Below are 18333 nucleotides of genomic sequence, written 5' to 3'. Positions count from 1 at the left end.
CATATAAATTAGGAAGTCTTGAGGGGTCGAGGTGGAAATTTCCTTCGGACCCAATCCGGCAAGGGAAGGAATGCACGCCCGCAGCACGTGAGCTCCAGCTCTAAACCCTCGTCTTCCCCTCCCAAGCAAATCCCACTACCACCCTTCCCTTCGCCGCCGCCGCCCGAAACCCTAGCCCCATTCGCGGCCCTCGCCGCCGCCTCGCTCGAAATCCCAGCCCCCTTCGGCGCGGCCGCTACCGCCGGAGAGGAGGCCATGGAGGACGTGTGCGAGGGGAAGGACTTCTCCTTCCCGGCGCAGGAGGAGGGGGTGCTCAAGCTGTGGGCGGGGCTCGACGCCTTCCACGAGCAGCTCCGCCGCACGGAGGGAGGCGAGGAGTTCGTCTTCTACGACGGCCCCCCCTTTGCCACGGGCCTGCCCCACTACGGCCACATACTCGCCGGCACCATCAAGGACGTGGTCACCCGCCACCAGTCGATGCGGGGGCGGCACGTCTCGCGGCGGTTCGGATGGGATTGCCACGGCCTCCCCGTAGAATTCGAGATCGACAAGGCACTCGGCATCACCAACCGGCAGCAGGTGTTCGACCTCGGCATCGGCAAGTACAACGAGACGTGCCGCAGCATCGTCACCAAGTACGTCTCCGAGTGGGAGGCCGTCGTCACGCGCACGGGGAGGTGGATTGACTTCAAGAACGACTACAAGACCATGGATCTCAGCTTCATGGAGAGCGTATGGTGGGTGTTTGCGCAGCTCTGGGAGAAGGACCTCGTCTACAGGGGCTTCAAGGTCGCTTTTCTAACCTCGTGTATAGTTCTTAGTTAGTTTTTATGAAGCTCGACAAGCTTAGGACTCAATGAATTTAGTTTGACAAGTCAGGATTCAGTGAATTGGTCCTGATGGTGTTTTCAACTTTGCCACTAACTATTCATCTTATTTTGGGTGTAAAATTGCTATGTGTTGGTTATATGTGCAATTGTCAGTATTTTGCAATTTTGCAGTATCTCAATGTGAGAAGTACATATCATTACATGGAGTATACTACTTTTTGACCCTGCTTTATATATATTGCTTCTGTAAGGGAATGCTTTGTTTCTAATATGTTGATCTGGCATCTGTGACCGCACGCATGTCTTTTAGGGGTGTGCTGTGGTTGTCATCACAGGAATTATGTGTCGATTCTAGGGTAATCTGTGCGTTGTAGTTACCGCTAATGTACAACAAATATTGAAATCTCTGTACAAGTTGCCTTTTGATCCATCTTGAAATAGAAGAACTAGAAACATACATGTAATCTGGTAATAAGCTCCTATCTAACATGACAAAATGGATCGGAGTTATGTTTTTGTTCTTTGTAATGCAAGGAGTCCCTTAAAACCTCCTGAACTTTTGTTCTTTCTCCAGGTGATGCCTTACAGCACAGGCTGCAAAACTGCACTGTCTAACTTTGAGGCAGCACTGGACTACAGGGTTAGTTATTGCCTTCCTTGCACTAGCTAATTTTGTTATTGCAATTTACAGTAACTGATTTTTAAATTGTATCATAGACTGTACCTGACCCAGCAGTAATGGTATCCTTCCCTATTGTCGGTGATGCGGACAATGCGGCTCTTGTTGCATGGACTACAACACCCTGGACACTTCCGAGTAACCTTGCATTATGTGTCAATGCCAATCTCACATATGTAAAGGTTGGTACTTTTCTGCTTCTGGACCCTTTTTTCTTTTCATTTTTGTATGCTGTCCTCCTATTCTGTTCCATGTCTACAGGCCACCCCAGGTTGGTCGTCACGAGAGAACTTTATTATTCATGCACTTCTCTACCTGTAAACTGTTGTTTGAGGATGCTTACTGTGTACAAACAGGTTAAGGACAAGTCAAATGGAGCCGTATATGTTATTGCGGAATCTAGGCTTGGGCAGTTGCCAGTTAAGGCCAAAGCTTCAGGAAAGAAGCAAGCACCTTCAAAGGGAAGCAATGCTGAAGCTGTTCAGGATGGTTTAGATAAGGAATCATATGAGCTATTGGCAAAGATTCCAGGGTCATCCTTGGTTGGCTTAAAGTGAGTTCTTTCTTTCGAATTTTGACCAATCTCGTAGTTGGTCTTGTTTCCTTATGATCTGATATCCACAACATAGTGTTCATGCGTTTTATATTACATGCATCTTCACTTGCCTGCACTTTTTAAGTGTTTGGTAGAGCTTGTGAACTGGAATTTCTTATGCTATTTACTCGAGGTGTGGCTTGAATATAGAGCTCTTCCTTAGCTCAGCTTCCTGTTATCCTTTTATTTAACCACTGACACTCTTTGTAAGACCTTACTGCCATGAGCTAAGTAGTCTATATAGCTTGGGATCTGAACGCCAAATGTAATTCTACAAAATTGTTGCATTTGGATATCTTGCACCGGTAGCTAGGTTGCTCAACAACGGTTCCACTAAGTCTACTGAACTTTTATAAGTGGTAGACGTTATTCATACGAAGCAATACCCATTCTTGATTATTGCTGAATATTGTCTGAGAATCTCGAATTCATGAAATGTACAAAATATTGAGCTTTGTTTTGTTCTTGTTCTCGTTGCCTTTTTCTCTGATTGCAGATATACTCCTCTATTTGATTTTTTCTTGGAACTTCGAGAGACTGCCTTTAGAGTGATTGCGGATAACTATGTCACTGATGATAGTGGAACTGGTGTTGTCCATTGTGCTCCTGCTTTTGGTGAAGATGATCATCGTGTTTGCCTTGCTGCTGGCATATTTGAGGTTGGATTTATTCTTCTTTAATTCATGAATATTCAGGCTAACTAATAGCTGCAAGGTATCCAGCGCTGATACAAACGAGAATATTACTAGAGCAGCTAACTTCTTTCCAGAAACGCAGAGCAATAACCTTATCTATTTTAATTAAAATGAATACTATCAAACTACTGATGATCTGACAGCAGGACAGTTTTGGAGAAAAGGACACGGTGGCACAATGCCGTCGCCCTTAATTGACACTTGGAGTGCATCCATCAGCATGCTGCAACTCTAAAGATACAACATAAAATGCTAAATGCTTCAACACTCAGTTTTTCTAATACCTCTCTCTAAATTTTTCTTTTCATTTTTATAAAGACTTTTAGATCAGTGAAAGTACTTACTACGCGCATTTGATATAGAGCTAGAGCTCAGTTCAGTATTTTTCTATTATCTTAAACAGTTTGGCTAGTCTGAGACTTTGATTCATTTTCCTTTTTGCCACAATGTTGTTAATTTTCAACGGGTACACTTTACCATGCTGCTTCATTGATCGATGCCTCATCTCTGGTGATGGTGTGCGATGGTGATATCTGATTTTGTGCTCTTATTCATGCAGACTGCTGGACTTGTTGTTGCTGTTGATGATGATGGGTGCTTCATTGAAAAAATATCTGAGTTTAAAGGGCGATATGTCAAAGAAGCTGACAAGGATATCATCAGTGCTGTTAAGGCAAGTTGCTGTTTCAGTTTTCTATGGGGTCATATCTCTAGTCTTTAAATAACCTTTGATTCTTGTTGCCCAACCAGCATTCCTGTAACTATTATATACAGATTTCATACACTGGTTTGATAAGACACTACAATGTGTCAAGTTTATAATGTTTATCACCCATTATTTCTATTTTCTTGAGGATTGCACTCTGAAAAGTGATAAACAACATGAACAGGATAAAGGAAGACTTGTTAGTAAAGGGAGCATTGAGCACTCTTATCCATTTTGTTGGCGCTCGGGTACTCCTCTTATTTATCGGGCTGTTCCAAGCTGGTAACCTTCTACACAGTGCATATATATTTTGTCCCTATGCTGACAATTGATGATTTTGTCATTCAGCTTGATTTAAGTTAGTACAAATGGGTCCTTGTTTAGATATTGTGTCAATCCTGTCCAATACCTCCTCTTACCATATGGAACAATCACTTTATGGATTTTTTTTATCATGCTATAGTGAGCCAGATACATAAATAAGCCCTCCTGATTTGTTTTGTTTCCTTTATCCCTAGTACTACATATGAGATTCATCTCTAGCCTACTTCAACTTGCTTGGGACTAAACAACTTTTTTATTGTTGGCTGGTTGTATGTTACTTCAGCTCATCTGCCCTTTTCTTCCATTAGTTTTCCTGCTGCATTACTTGTATCCTGAAGTAGCTGTTCTGTAGGTTTGTCAAGGTCGAGAAGATTAAGGACCAGTTGCTGGAATGTAACAAGGAGACCTACTGGGTGCCTGACTATGTTAAGGTATTTTACACCTTTCTGCTCTTGACACAGTGCCACCTGGAAGAAACCTTGTTGAGAGAAATCCCATGTGGAGGCGCCCCTCGTAGTTCTTAATCTGAGCTTTGAGTATTGTGGTTATGGAAGTTTATTGCATGGAGACATGTATTTAAGGCACACAATAATTAGGGTAGGGCATTAATAACTCTTAATACACCCATTACACTGGGTCAGTAGGCTTCTTTTTTCAGACCTTGAAGTTATCTGAAATGTGCTTATTGAAGCACCTGTGGTTGGCATGAGTGCTGAACCACGCCAAGTAGGTGTATGGCAGCCAAATAAAATACTTCCTCTGATTGGAAATATAAGTCTATTAGGACATTGACATGATCATGCAACACTTTAAGTAGCAAGATCTATAACATTATATCATGTTAAATGGAACGGATTATATATCATGAAATATTTTTGTAATAGAAAGGTCCAGCATTCTTATTCCCAATGATGAAGTTGTCTGACATGTGATTAGTTTTTGGGCATATTTAGTGGTTTCCTTGAACTGTGTTGGAATAGTGTGCTTCATAATCATTTGCATATGTGCTTGATCTGCTCGTAGCTGCATATTGTTTAGATGTGCCACCAATGTGCACATTGTTTTGCCTTCTCAGTTCTGTTTCCATCCCATGTTTCTAACACTGCTTCCTTTTTCATTGTTTTCAATACATACGACTGTTTGGAGAGTCTTATTTATTGCCATAAGACTTTTTGGAGAGCTTATGGTTAATACCAACATATTCACGAAGTATGATGCAAAAAGGTTTCTGTTTTTTTAACTTAATTTATTCGTTAACAATGAATTCACGCAGGAAAAAAGATTTCACAACTGGCTTGAAGGAGCTCGTGATTGGGCTGTAAGCAGAAGTAGATTCTGGGGCACTCCACTTCCACTGTGGATGAGTCAGGATGGTGAAGAAATTGTTGTTATGGATTCCATCGAGAAACTAGAAAAATTATCTGGAGTCAAGGTTAACATCTATCTAATATTGATTCAATTAATTTGATGTATATTCTTCTGATCTTACTGTATATTGAATATTTGAAACAGTGGTGAACTTGTTATTCCTGATTCTTTTTTTCTGAGACATTTCTTGTGGAAAATAATAAGTAACCTTTGTTTAGTCTTTCTAAAATACCATCAGGTCACTGATCTTCACCGACACTATGTTGATGATATTACAATTCCCTCTAAGAGAGGACCTGAGTTTGGGGTGCTCAAACGTGTTGATGATGTAAGTTCCTTTAGGCCCTTATCTAGGGATTCTTGTTTACATGTGCTGTACACCTTAATTTATGCTGATGTTCAGTACATTTTTCTTAAAGGCAGTACAATATTTAGACTGAATATACCAGTAAATGAGACGTTGGCATAATAGACCTGCAACGATTCAAGTGCAAAATGTTCGCTCCTAGTAATCTCTAATATGATTGAATGTAGCAATTCTGATCTCAAGCAAACAAACAACTTGTTTTAAATATTTAATTAATACGTACCAATCAAGTTTTTGAATTAAGTGTCTAGGTGAGAAACTCTCGTGTGGTCATGCCTTCTCGTATTGTTGCTTAGAATTGCTTTAGCATCAGTTGTTATGTTGGTTTTGCTGATGTGGTTGGTACTCTGCAAGCTTTCTTTGAAGTTTGCATTTCAATAGATGGCTGAAATTGTATTAAATTTATGCTGCATCTATTTCTGCTTTTATCAGAGTTATCCATTTTATGGCTTCTCAATGCCATGGATGTGAATGCTTGAACATATTAGTGTTTTATTCAGTTTTGAAATGGTTTTCACTAAGCAATTGTGGTTGTTTACCCAGGTTTTCGACTGCTGGTTCGAGAGTGGGTCAATGCCATATGCCTACATTCATTATCCATTTGAGAATAAGGAACTATTTGAAAAGAATTTTCCTGGCAATTTTGTTGCAGAGGGTTTAGATCAAACACGCGGATGGTTAGTTACTCTCTTCAGAATAATATGAAGTTATGTTTCATTTGTTAGTAATGATTGGAGGGTGCATTTCCTTCTGTTTGTTCAATTATGGCCTTTTGTGATGTTTCATGATCATATGCGATATGTGTTTTTTCTTGTGGCATATCCGTTCAATTTGTGGGACACATATGAAGACCTATCTATCTGTTTGAAGCCACGTGCTTCCTTACACTTTGCTCCCCTGGGCCTCGGGCTTTGCTTCTTTGCTTGTGCAGAAGACATGATTAGTTTACTAAGTGATGTTTGTGCTTGGGTGACCTCTCTCCATTTCTCTACTTTCATATTCATCCAGTAATAAACATATCATCACCATTATTTTTCAAAATCTTGGTGAAGAGAATGTGGTGGATGTTTTTACTCAAAAGAAGCGAACATATTTCATTTCTTTAAAGTCACACCCTCTATTTTCTTATGTTTTCATATAAACTTGCCTACTTACAAAAATGTACAGATGACAGAATATATCGAATGAGAGTAGAGTTAAATGGGAATAGTAGGGACTAATGTTCATAGGTAACTAGTGGACATGAAATTGCTGTTTGCTGATAACATGCACTAAGAGGCACCTAAATTCTCCCACTTCATACTTTTGTTTTTATACTTTTATGTCCTTACAAAGTTGAGTAATCTTACTTTTGAATCTTATCTAGTTCTTAATATTTTCGTTTTCTTTATCCTATATTAGTTCCTCCCATGGTTAATGAGAATCCTTAATATTTTGGGTCTAGGATGTATATGGTATGGTGCGGAAACCGAAAAGCCTGTAATTGTGACTGTCACTGTGCTTCAAGCCGTCATGCCATACTCAATAATAGTGGATGAATTTCACCTTTATGATGTGGCTTATACTGCAGGTTCTATACTCTGATGGTACTCTCAACAGCACTGTTTGGGAAGCCTGCATTTAAGAATCTTATATGCAATGGTCTTGTCTTGGCTGAGGATGGTAAGAAAATGAGCAAGAGTAAAAAGAATTACCCTTCACCCACAGATCTCATTGATGAGTATGGAGCGGTATGTAATGCTTGCTTTGAACAAGTCAATGCTGTTTTCGGTAGATACATATGCATATCGACTCTGTGTTGCCCTCAGTAATTAAGATGGAATTTCTTTTCTTTCAGGATGCTTTGCGACTATATTTGATAAACTCGCCAGTTGTACGGGCAGAGTCTCTGCGATTCAAACGTAGTGGTGTTTATGGTGTCGTAAGTTGATTCTTGAAAGCTCTGTGCTCCCTTAATGTTGTTTGTTCAGGCTACTGGTCTGCATATAGATCACATGATATTAATTAGCAATTGTTAATTGCTACCTTTAGGAAAAGAACATGACCCCCAATTTGACATGCTTTAAATTTTTCAGGTGAAAGATGTCTTCCTCCCATGGTATAACGCTTACAGATTCTTTGTTCAAAATGCAAAGAGACTTGAAGTTGAGGGTCTTGCTGTATTTTCTCCAATTGACCAAGCGTCACTTCTTAAGTCATCCAATGTGTTAGATCACTGGATAAACTCTGCAACTGAAAGTCTAGTCAGCTTTGTTCGACAGGAGATGGATGCATATCGTCTTTACACGGTTGAATGCTTAACTGTTTTTCTGGATATTTGTTCCCTTTTAAGATCTGTTGTGTTATGACTGATTGATCTAATTTGTTATCTTTCATGCCCCTTCAGGTTGTGCCTTATTTGGTAAAATACATCGACAACCTTACTAACATATATGTGCGATTGAATCGCAAACGGTTGAAGGGACGTACTGGAGAAGGAGACTGCAGAATTTCTCTTTCAACGCTGTACCATGTAAGTACTTACGATGATGTGAAGTAGTGCACAGTTTTCAGCTTTCTTTGGTCAATGCTGCTGCAAATTGTCTATGGATTACTGAAAATAAGTATTTTGAAGCTAGCTCATACATCACTTACTCTTAAGGTGCCAATATCATCTGTTCCGCCCATCTATGACTGTATCAAGATTTATATTGTTTTTTCCACGATGCTGATGAGTCATTTTTATGTAGCTTTTTGCCCCCTTCCATTGCTTATGTAGCTAGGGTGGCACTGTGATGATTCTGTTGCTACTTTGCTTCACTGTGATTAGAAGTTAGTCTGAGCTTCCAAAGTAGTCATGTCTGGTGGCACCAAATATCACCCCATTTTGTTATTTCTGTATTTTTTTATATATTCAAAGTCCCCTTTCACGCAGAATTATTTTTTTGTGCTTCTTTATCCAGTTTAAGACACAACTTACAAAAATGTAGGCTCTTGTTACAACTTGTGTGGCGATGGCTCCATTTACACCGTTCTTTACTGAAGTTCTTTATCAAAATCTGCGGAAAGTGTCAGATAAATCCGAGGAGAGCATTCATTTCTGCAAGTTCCCCTCCACAACCGGAGAGGTAACTGTTCTTCATCTAAGTGTTCTATTTTGTCTTAATTTATCAGATTGACTTATGACTTAATGTGCAACTGATTTTGCTGAATTATCAGAGAGATGAGCGTGTTGAGCAAAGCGTAAGTAGGATGATGACCATAATTGATCTTGCACGCAATATTCGTGAGCGGCATAACAAAGCTCTCAAAACACCACTCAAGTATGTCCAGGCACCCTTAAAATCATGCATTTATATATTTTCTATAATGGTGCACATCATTTTGGAAGATTACAGTTATTTTGAAATCAATGAAATCTGAGGGTAGTAGTAGTTGTTGTAACATTGATACAATTTGGGTTGTGTTTTTCACTCCTGTACATGAAACTAGAAGAAGAATATATGTGTATGAATATCAAGATGGTTGAAGCTGCTGAAGTCAGATGGAAATACAGTCCGAGTTTTATACAAAATTTACTTTAATGGCATTTTAAAAATGGGAAAAAAAATGCAGAATGCATTTAGTAGCATTCGACTTTGTCATATGGTAACTGATTTGAGTTTCAGGGAGATGGTGGTTGTGCATCCAGACAATGAATTTCTTGAAGACATCACTGGGAAACTAAAAGAGGTTTGTTTATCATACTGAAACCTATCAGCAATGAGTTTGTTAATTGTTTCCAATTCTGGAATTATACAACTGTTTTGCTGTCACCAACCAGATGCGTTCATCGTTATTCAATTTTCTTGTTACTTAGTTTTCTACATTTGCTTCTTCTGTGTTGAATGCTGACGACATCTACTTTGTACCATGTAGTATGTCATGGAAGAAATCAATGTTAAGACTGTCACTCCATGTAATGATCCATTGATGTATGCTTCTCTGCGGGCTGAACCTAATTTCAGGTATGATTAGTTCAGCGCACCAATTATTTCCCATTTGTATCTACTGCTCAGTGCTTGTGGTGTTTTCAAAGTGTGCTAGGCAAAAGACTTGGAAAAGACATGGGCAAGGTATCAAATGAGGTGAAGAAGATGACACAGGAACAGATCTTAGCCTTTGAGGAAAGTGGGGAGGTTACATTCTTTGGTCATTGCTTGAAGCTGGACGATATTAAGGTAATATTCCATGTACATGCGTTTCTTGTTTGATGGCGCAACAATTGCCAACAATCACTTTGGATATAACTGGCTGATGTGTCTTAGTTTAGCAGTTCATCTCCTCAAGTTTATGCATAATCATAACTAACTTCACAGCGCTTGGATGCTGTAGAACATATCTTCATTGAGCAAATAGTTCAACTTTTATGATGAAACTATTTGTTTTTTTTTTGTTGGGAGTTTTCTACCCACAGCCTCAGGAGCAGTCTGTAGCATCTTTGTTTTACAGAATTAACATTTGTATTTTCTTCTTTAGGTTGTCCGACAATTCAAGCGTCCTGAAAATGTGTCAGAGAAGGAGATTGATGCTGCAGGCGATGGTTTGTCATGAATTTGCTACTTTGTCATATTAGCTTGGCTAATCTTTTTTTGGTAACATTGTTATCTTGTTTTTTTTTGTAGGTGACGTTTTAGTCATTTTAGATCTACGAGCAGATCAATCATTGTTTGAAGCTGGAGTTGCTCGAGAGGTAGATGACGTGTTCTTTATTTGTGTCTTGGCACATTGTTTCTCAAACTTCAGTTACACAAATGAAAAAAGAGAAACCATCTAACTTTCTCCAGGAACTTGGTTGCTTATAGCTAAAGTTGTAGTTTAATGTATGGTTAACACAAGCATCTCTGTCCAGGTTGTGAACAGGATCCAAAAGTTACGGAAGACTGCTCAGCTCGAACCTTCTGATCCGGTTGACGTGTATTATAAATCTTCAGGCAATGACAAAAATACACTGGAACAGATTTTGAAGTCACAGGTAAAATTGTTTGTTCTAAAGGATCCTTGTTTTCGGAACACCTTTCTCAGGAAAACTGGTTTATTCTTTACAGGATCAGTATATCAGAGACGCACTTGGTTCGCCACTTGTTCCAAAGGAAATGGCACCAACAGATGTGGTAAGTTTGGATCTTCAACCCCTCTTTGTTGCATCTTCAAATTCAACTCTAGTAATGCATCCTACTCAACTAATTTACATCCCTGGTGGCTTCACCAATATATTTTTTGTAGTTTAATAGTATAATGCATTTGGGAGATATCTCATATCTGTACTCTGATTGTGTTTTTGGGTTCCATAGCAACCGATCTTTAAGATTTAGATTTCTTATCAATTTTTCTTTTGCTTGGCTTGGTTCGCAAGTTTGAGCAGCTATTTGAAGGACAAAACTAGCAGCCGATAGCATATAGTTTGAGCCTGTCATTTAGGTTTACATTGGCGTAATTAGAGTTTATCAAACTAATGTTTAATAACCTGATTTTTGACAAAATTCAAAATGGCGATGTTTGCAGGTAGTACTTGGTGAGGAGTCGCATGATGTACATGACATGTCATTTGTCATATGCATTGCAAGGTCCTGCCCTGTTCTTTCACCAGATCTTGCTCATGCCTCAGGTAAATCTTTCAGACAGAATTGCAAACTTCCCATGCAGATACTTGTCATTTCAGTTTTGATACCATACGATCATGTGGATACTCTGCTGAGCAATGTATGCATGCGCTCTGAAACAGTCAACAATGACCATGTGGAGGCGTTGAGAGTATATCTTTCATCAAGGTCTCTTTCCAGATTGAAAAACCAGTTTCAAGCTGGAAAGGGCATGGTAAGCAGTCATTACAGTCAACCACGAATATTTCCTCCAGGAGGAATGAAGGTATTCTCAGTTCTTATAGTTTTGTCTCCATTCTTCCAGATTACGGTCGACTGCATTGAAGGTTACCCACCAATCACTCTACAGCTAGGAAAGCACGTTTTCCTCAGTGCAGGCGATTTCTATCTAGCTAGTCGATCCTGATTTTTTTGTTTGCAGCATCCCAATTTTGAGTGATTGGCCCTTTTGTTTTACAGCAATTATTTTAAACAGCTCAGTTCCATTTATGCACCTCACCGAAGTCATGTTTTCACATTCATCGCTTGTTAAAGATGAATGGGAGATGTATGTATGTATGCTATAGCAAAATTTGCATTGGCTCCCCGGGTTACAGAGAGCAGTCTATGAGTTATCTTTATGTGATAGCTAGGCGCGTCTCTGTTTGCTGGCATCTCGTAGTTACTCGCGTGGCTTGTGGCCACTGATTGATGTTACTGCAAGTCATTGTGGAGTTCAGGTCTTCGTTCCGAATTGTGGCGACTTCCTATCTCAAAACTTGTTTTTTTTTCCATTGCTGTAATGCTCGACAGTCTGATAATGACTGCCCTTTCTATTTACGCTGATAAGGATCTTGCAATTCAGACATTGGTTGTCTGGCGGTTTGTCCATGGACTATCGGGCACGAGAGCATTCAGCCACCAGCCGACCAACAACTGCGTAACTATTGCGACGTTTAGAGCTTTTATCCTACGATGATGAAAAGAGTAGCACTGCCTTTAAGTAGAAAGAAATCATTATAACGCAGCAATAGCTATAACGATGTCGCGTGCTCGTTGCTTATTCTGTTTAGAATATGGATGATGTTTGCGCTATGTTGGCAATTTATAATGTGCCCTGTTTTGTTTGGTCATAGTCTAGTGCTGCACGTTTATCTAACTCTGTATAATTTGGTCAGGAGAACTCCAAAATTTGACAGGTGTAAACATTGCCTTGCGTTGGTCAGGCATTCATCATTGTGAATCCATGATGCGGTTTCTGACCCAGGCGAGGAAAGATCCGAGTTCGTCATGCATCAGGCCATCAGCAATGTTCTTCCGTACTTTCATTCACCCTGCCTATTGACTTATTGCAAAGAGGGACACCGCGTGCAGGGCTCGATTGGCCTTCATTCTTGCTACAACTTGACACTACAAAACTGCGGAAACTACACATTTCGAAATTATTCGCTGAACATTGCGAGAAAAACACATCTTCCCATGTTCTTCTCTTCTGAACGAGAACAAACACCACCAAGAGAGTTGTTAAAATTCTCTCACGCCACAACTAAACCATGACGACGAACTCACGCGAAGACACCAAACAACAGAAGCAGCAGCTGAAGCTCGGGGAGGAAACAAGACAATGCAACTTGACCGTCACGTGGGCTTGAGGTCCTGAAACATGGAGTCCCACTTGATGTCGTCGTCGCCGGCGCCGCCGTCCTCCTCCTCGTCGTCCCCTTCGCCCTCCTCCTCCTCATCGTCGTTGTGGTAGCAGTCATGGAACATCAAGCTCGCCTTCTGGGAGGACGCCGACAGCCGCGCGGCGCCGCAGCCCCTGGCGATGGCGAGTCCGTCTCCTGCTCCGCCGGCGCCGTCGGTGATCATGAGCACCATCTTCTTGGTGGCGCTCTTCCGCTGCACGGCGCCGACGCGGACGGCGTCGTCGCCGCTGCAGATCCTGGGCACGACGGTGACCGACGACGCGCCCCTCCTCCTCCTGCCGCTTCCTCCTCCGCCTTCGCCGGCCAGCCGGCGCACGCAGCGGGCCAGGCACCTCGTGGCCCTGCGCGCGAGCCTCGCCGCCGCCCCCGACGAGGCACCCTCGCCGCCGCCCTCCGCCTCCGCCTGCTTCTTCGCCAGCTTGAGGATCTCGAGCCGGTGCTTGGCGACGGCGATGCCCATGCTCTTGAGCAGGTCGTGGTCGAAGTGCGCCGCGTCGCCGGGCTCCAGCTCGTTCCGGCTGAAGAGCCGCCCGTACTCGTGCGTCAGCGACGGCGCCAGCCCCGTCCTCGACAGCCACGCGTACCAGTCCATGGCAGCTCCCTCTCAATCCTCACTGCTCACCGCAACTGCTCGTGAGAGGCTTTATAGAAAGGGACAGGCCGGCCGGGACACTGGCCGAACTGGTAGGAGCTCGCAGCTCGCAGCTGCACGGGTCAGCTCACATGCCTTGCCCGCCCCGGCCCCTCCGGGCACAAGGATTACCACCACCAGCAGCACCAGTCAGTCACTGCGGCTTCTCTGTAGCAGCAGCCAGCAGCTACAGTAGTAAATTCGGGGACGTATTGCTACGACACCAACCAATGCGTGTGGTGGCGTAGCAGCAAATAAATCTGGCGACACATATGGCTTGGATTCTGCGCACGGGTACACAAGATCCAACACCACATGAACAAGAACCTCACCAGTGTACACACTCACAGCGTACTGTGTCGTGTGCAATCTCTTAATCCAAAGTGGATAGCAAAGGGAGATTAGATTACACCAGCAAAAGCTAATTAAGATGGAGATAAAGCCTGTCAGGCTGATCTGACGCAGATCGCGGTGCAACCGCTGGCTGTGGCCGCTCACATGCCCCTGCAAAAGTGGGGGCTGCAGCAGATGATGGATGGATGGATGGCTTTCCTTTTCAGCATAGACTACTCTGAAGTTGTTGAGTTGCTCAACACTCGGGTCGTTGCATTGGGGTTTTATGGTACTTTTCCACGAGAAAGACCCATGTAATGTAATCTAATCCACTTGAGATTTCCTTTTGGGAGGCAATGCAAAGATCACTTGAGATGCTTTGAGGCACGTATGATGATGGCTGTTTTGTGTTCGATACATGCGAGGACCACCACGAAGGCTCGAGTAAAGCGGTGGCATGGGTGGCAGGGGAGAATGTGGGTTGGGGCCTACGTGTCTGTTACTGTTACGGTTTTAATCCGACGGTAGAAAATTCAGCAGAGGCCAAGCCGACGGCCGGCCGTAAAGGATGTGGCATCGTGCGAGATGCATTTGCCGGCAGTGCGATAATGTAGGGGAGGGAAAACTGTGACGGGTCCATGGAGCCACTTCCGTGTGTGGGCCTTTAGGTCTTGTCCGGTTATGGGGAGCGCGTGTGTTTAAAGGTGATAAAAAGATTAGGCATGGGCCAAAGTGAATTGTGGCGCGGGGTAAATTAACATGCAAGTGAGGAGTGGTGATGAACAGGCCGGGACACTACTCACTTGTGGTTGGAATCTAGGGTGATTCGAGCTTTGTAGATCTTTTGTTTTGTACGAGTGCCGTCTAGCTAATAAAAAAGTAAAGAATCTTCGCCTTTTGAGTTTGTACGTAGGCATGTGCAGTTTGGCGCCAAAAAGGGTGGTAAAGGATCATTCATAGTATTCCCTAGAGAGCGGTAGGGGTTGACTATACCAAAGCTGGTAGCATTGCAAAAAGTAAAACTTTTATCTTTGCATACTGTTTAACCCGCCAACCACCCTATTTTTTTTATACTCCCTCCGTTCCAAATTTAAAGTCGTTTTAGTATATGTCTAGGTGCATAATAATATTTATGAACCTAGAAAACTTACAATTTGGAACGGATGGAGTAGAAAAAAGAAGAAGAAAACTCCAGGGCCGGGCCTCCGGTGTACTAGGAAAATTACGCTCATCTTAAAAACGATTTGAAAAGAACTTGGTTACGACACCGGTGGAATTGATTGGCATGCTATGGAACCCGGCCGTAGAAAGGCAAAGGCTGTGCAGGTTGCTGCGGCCAAGGCAAGTGTCAACGCCGGTACGTGACGAGAGTTAACTGAGCAGAGCAGAGCTCCCCCCGCCCGGCCCGCGTCGGACGGCGGGATCGGCAGAAGCGCGTGCCATCAATTCGGCGTCCTCGCCCGCGCGATCTCTCGCCACCACGCGCCCACGCCGCCGTCGTCAGCCTCGCGCACGGACGCTTTGAAACCTCGACTCTGGAGTCTGGATCCTTCCTGAGCAGCGGGGCCTGGGACTGGGAGGGCTCGTTGCAAGCGGGGCGGGAAGGGAAGGGAAGGGAAGTCGTCCGGCTCTGAGAACACCCGCGCCTGGTAATTCGCCGCGGCGCGCGGCCGGTAAGATGATGGCGCGGTGGGGTTGGGGAAAGGACGGGCAGGATCATTGCGCCGGGAGCACTTGGTGTCGTCGTGCCGGCCGGGAGCACTTGGTTTCTGCGCGTTTTCTTAAGTTATCCTGTGTACTCCTCGTATCATCACGTTGCTTGCTTGCCAGTTTTCTTTTTCCACGTACCATTATATATCATCACTGCCCGTTGCCCGTAAAAGGACGCTAGTTTCCCTTTGCCATTCCGTGGGTTCGTGGATGGCCGATTCGATCAGGCCTGTTAACCTGCCTGTGCGTCGCCCCGGGCCACAGCTACCAAAGCAACAAAACCAGTCAGCTCCTGATGCAATATAACGAAACGTCAGAGTTGCCGCGCCAGCGCCCGGCCTGCTCGTCGTAGGCCGGCTGATGGGGGGCTCTACCCGCCCCTCACCCACCCCTACCCGCAACACCTGAGATAATTAAGCAGACCTGCCCCCACCCAAAAACCTAATTAATCAACCCTCCCCAACCCGCCCCACTGATGGTGGGTTTTGCCATGGGTTGCTGCAACAGGACAGGTGCGCACCACGGTCGGCGAGCACGGGTGCAGGGGAGGGGCAGCGGCGGCGGCCATAGGGACGGGCCGCCCCGGCCGACGAGCAGGAGCGGTAGGGAAGGGGCAGCGGCGGCGCCCGCGGGGACGGGCCGCCCTGACCGGCAAGCAGGAGCAGCAGGGAAGGGGTGGCGGCGGCCGGCGGGTGTGAGGACAGCCCCTCTTCTCCTTCGACAGCGCCCCTCCTGCCCGATGAGCACGAGCGCAAGGAAGGGGCGGTAGCGGCCGACGGGCGCGGGGACAGCCCCCTCTTTCCTTCAGCGGTGCCCCTCCATGGCGCAGGCGACGACCACGACCGCCTCGACGGGCACGTGCGGGGACGGGGCCAGCGGGGTGGTACGGGACCTCGCCGGTCTGGAAGAGGTGCTTGAAGGCGTGGAAGGATCCCGCGGCGGGGCTCAGGAGGATGAGGATGCGATGTGTGGGGAACTGCTGCCACTGATGGCCAGCAGCGCAAGGAGAAGGCGGCGGGTGACGAGGACTCCGCCGAAATGTCGGCGGCGGCGCCGCCCGCGCGCAAGAGAAAGGTCCCGGATGACGAGAGCTCCGGCGCGACGGCGGCACCCATGCCCGCGCTCAAGAGAAGCAACGGCCAGCGGTGGCGGCGCCGCCTTTCTGCGGGATTCACGCGGCACCCCTATCGTGCGAGGTAGGACCGGTTCCAACCCTCTCCGACCCGTACTTTCAGTATACCCAACCCACCCTGACCCGCTAGCGTCTGGAACCCATTACCACCCATCCACAGAAACCCGTGCAAAAACCCACCCCGAAATACCCACTTCAACCCGGCCTACTAGCAGGCCTAGCTCGTCGCCGGCTGGGCGGCGGCGTCCACGTATAGCGCCCGAGCTACGTCATGACCGACTGCCACGCGCCGTCGTCCGAGCTCCCGCCGGCCGGTCGCCATGCGTGGAGGGCTCGTGCGGACGAGCGCTTGCTTGGCCTGAGGTTTCATCGAAACTCCGGCAGCGTGTACATGCCAATGCGGCTCGGGCCATCGGTCCAACGCCAAATTCACTTGGCTCGACATTACAGGCACGAAACTGTGTCGGGAATCGTCAGCCTTTCGTTCGGCTGCTGCAAACACATCCATGGAATTCACGCAACACTAAACCCAACCCAAGTTACATTTCTATGGAAGCAAGTTTCCCTTGACAGACGACACTTAACAATCCCAGTCTACAGGGGAAAAAAAAGAAAGAAAAGGCAACAGTCCAGCCTAGGAAAAACCGGCCATCCCATCTAAAAAACTTACAAATCACCGGTAGCTAGCTGTTCCTTGTGAAGGCGGTGAGAGTACAGGGCAAGGTTGTAACACCGCAGGCGCTACAAAGATGCAAGATGTCACTAACATACTTCCCACATGTTGGAGTAAAAAATTCGGCAGCATAATCCCGTAAACAGAGTAAAACGTGGAAGCAACAATATAAATGATATACAAAAGTAAATCACACACCAGCATTTAATGAACAACTTAACAAGATAACAATTAACAAAGGTCAACCACACTCATTATTAAGAAACCACAAATGGTCACCACAAGATCTACTCTATGTTCATTACAGCAAGACAAATGTATCATCATTATTATAAATAGAAGGTGGCAAACATGTGAAGGCGTGCAGCTAATCCCATCCCTTCAAGCAAAATATTCACTCAAGCACCTGGAAAGATAAAATGGATGTGAGAATAAATCTCAGCAAGCAAACTGCTTTAACAAGTTATTTAAACTATGAGTTCATTATTCATCAATTTAAACATAGATACATGATAAAATAAGATAAACCGAATCATTGTGAAAGTCATCCTCATATGAAAAAATGAATAAATCATGACCGCTTATTTACTTCAGATGATCAAGACCTCATATCCACTTCCATGTCGATGCATAATACTCAAATATATATACCACAATGAGTGCAAATGCAATGAAAATGCCATGTCCAATGCCTCCGTACCCATCAAGGTATGAAGCTGCATTGTACCCCTCCTCGGGCAACGTACGATGCTGTATTGGTACGGTCACGGCTAGCAAGTAGCGACATCCACGAATGATGTGCAATGCAATATGATGCAATGATATGGTGCAATTGCAAGTAAGGTTACCACTTATGCCACAACCATGTACATAAACATACCTCTTTCCTCATGATAAAATAAACGGCCACAAGCTCAACATTTATGAACATATTTAAAAGAACAAGTTAAACTTCAGTTAATTTAATCATATTGGTTTGGTTGA

The 18333-nt window shown here is 44.5% G+C and overlaps 2 protein-coding genes across 2 annotated transcripts; one reads left to right on the top strand and one right to left on the bottom strand.

Moving 5' to 3' along the window:
• Positions 1 to 76: 76 nt before the first annotated feature.
• LOC101755135 (isoleucine--tRNA ligase, cytoplasmic) lies at positions 77 to 11881 on the top strand. The gene is made up of 27 exons (XM_004965689.3): positions 77 to 789; positions 1405 to 1470; positions 1548 to 1691; positions 1866 to 2062; positions 2601 to 2763; positions 3359 to 3472; positions 3690 to 3787; positions 4182 to 4260; positions 5103 to 5261; positions 5436 to 5525; positions 6108 to 6241; positions 7135 to 7294; positions 7402 to 7485; positions 7640 to 7852; positions 7951 to 8076; positions 8534 to 8671; positions 8763 to 8866; positions 9212 to 9275; positions 9462 to 9550; positions 9622 to 9763; positions 10062 to 10125; positions 10208 to 10275; positions 10435 to 10557; positions 10631 to 10696; positions 11088 to 11190; positions 11308 to 11399; positions 11490 to 11881. Exons 1-27 carry the CDS (start codon positions 256 to 258, stop codon positions 11589 to 11591), a joined length of 3516 nt encoding a protein of 1171 aa, XP_004965746.1. The 5' UTR covers positions 77 to 255; the 3' UTR covers positions 11592 to 11881.
• Positions 11882 to 12467: 586 nt separating this feature from the next.
• On the bottom strand, positions 12468 to 14065 carry LOC101754727. Its single transcript, XM_014805073.2, has one exon. The coding sequence runs from the start codon at positions 13460 to 13462 to the stop codon at positions 12803 to 12805; it is 660 nt and encodes a 219-aa protein (XP_014660559.1). The 5' UTR covers positions 13463 to 14065; the 3' UTR covers positions 12468 to 12802.
• Between the last annotated feature and the right edge of the window lie 4268 nt (positions 14066 to 18333).

Source organism: Setaria italica, chromosome IV (assembly GCF_000263155.2).
Source record: "Setaria italica strain Yugu1 chromosome IV, Setaria_italica_v2.0, whole genome shotgun sequence".
Classification (NCBI taxonomy): Eukaryota; Viridiplantae; Streptophyta; class Magnoliopsida; order Poales; family Poaceae; genus Setaria; species Setaria italica.
This window is presented reverse-complemented; position numbering and strand designations above follow the sequence as displayed.

Coding starts and splice junctions, on each gene's coding strand:
- LOC101754727 (XM_014805073.2), bottom strand. CDS start 13,462: ATGGACTGGTACGCGTGGCTGTCGAGGACGGGGCTGGCGCCGTCGCTG.
- LOC101755135 (XM_004965689.3), top strand. CDS start 256: ATGGAGGACGTGTGCGAGGGGAAGGACTTCTCCTTCCCGGCGCAGGAG. Junction 790..1,404: donor TCGTCTACAGGGGCTTCAAG/GTCGCTTTTCTA, acceptor TTCTTTCTCCAG/GTGATGCCTTACAGCACAGG. Junction 7,853..7,950: donor ATGCATATCGTCTTTACACG/GTTGAATGCTTA, acceptor ATGCCCCTTCAG/GTTGTGCCTTATTTGGTAAA.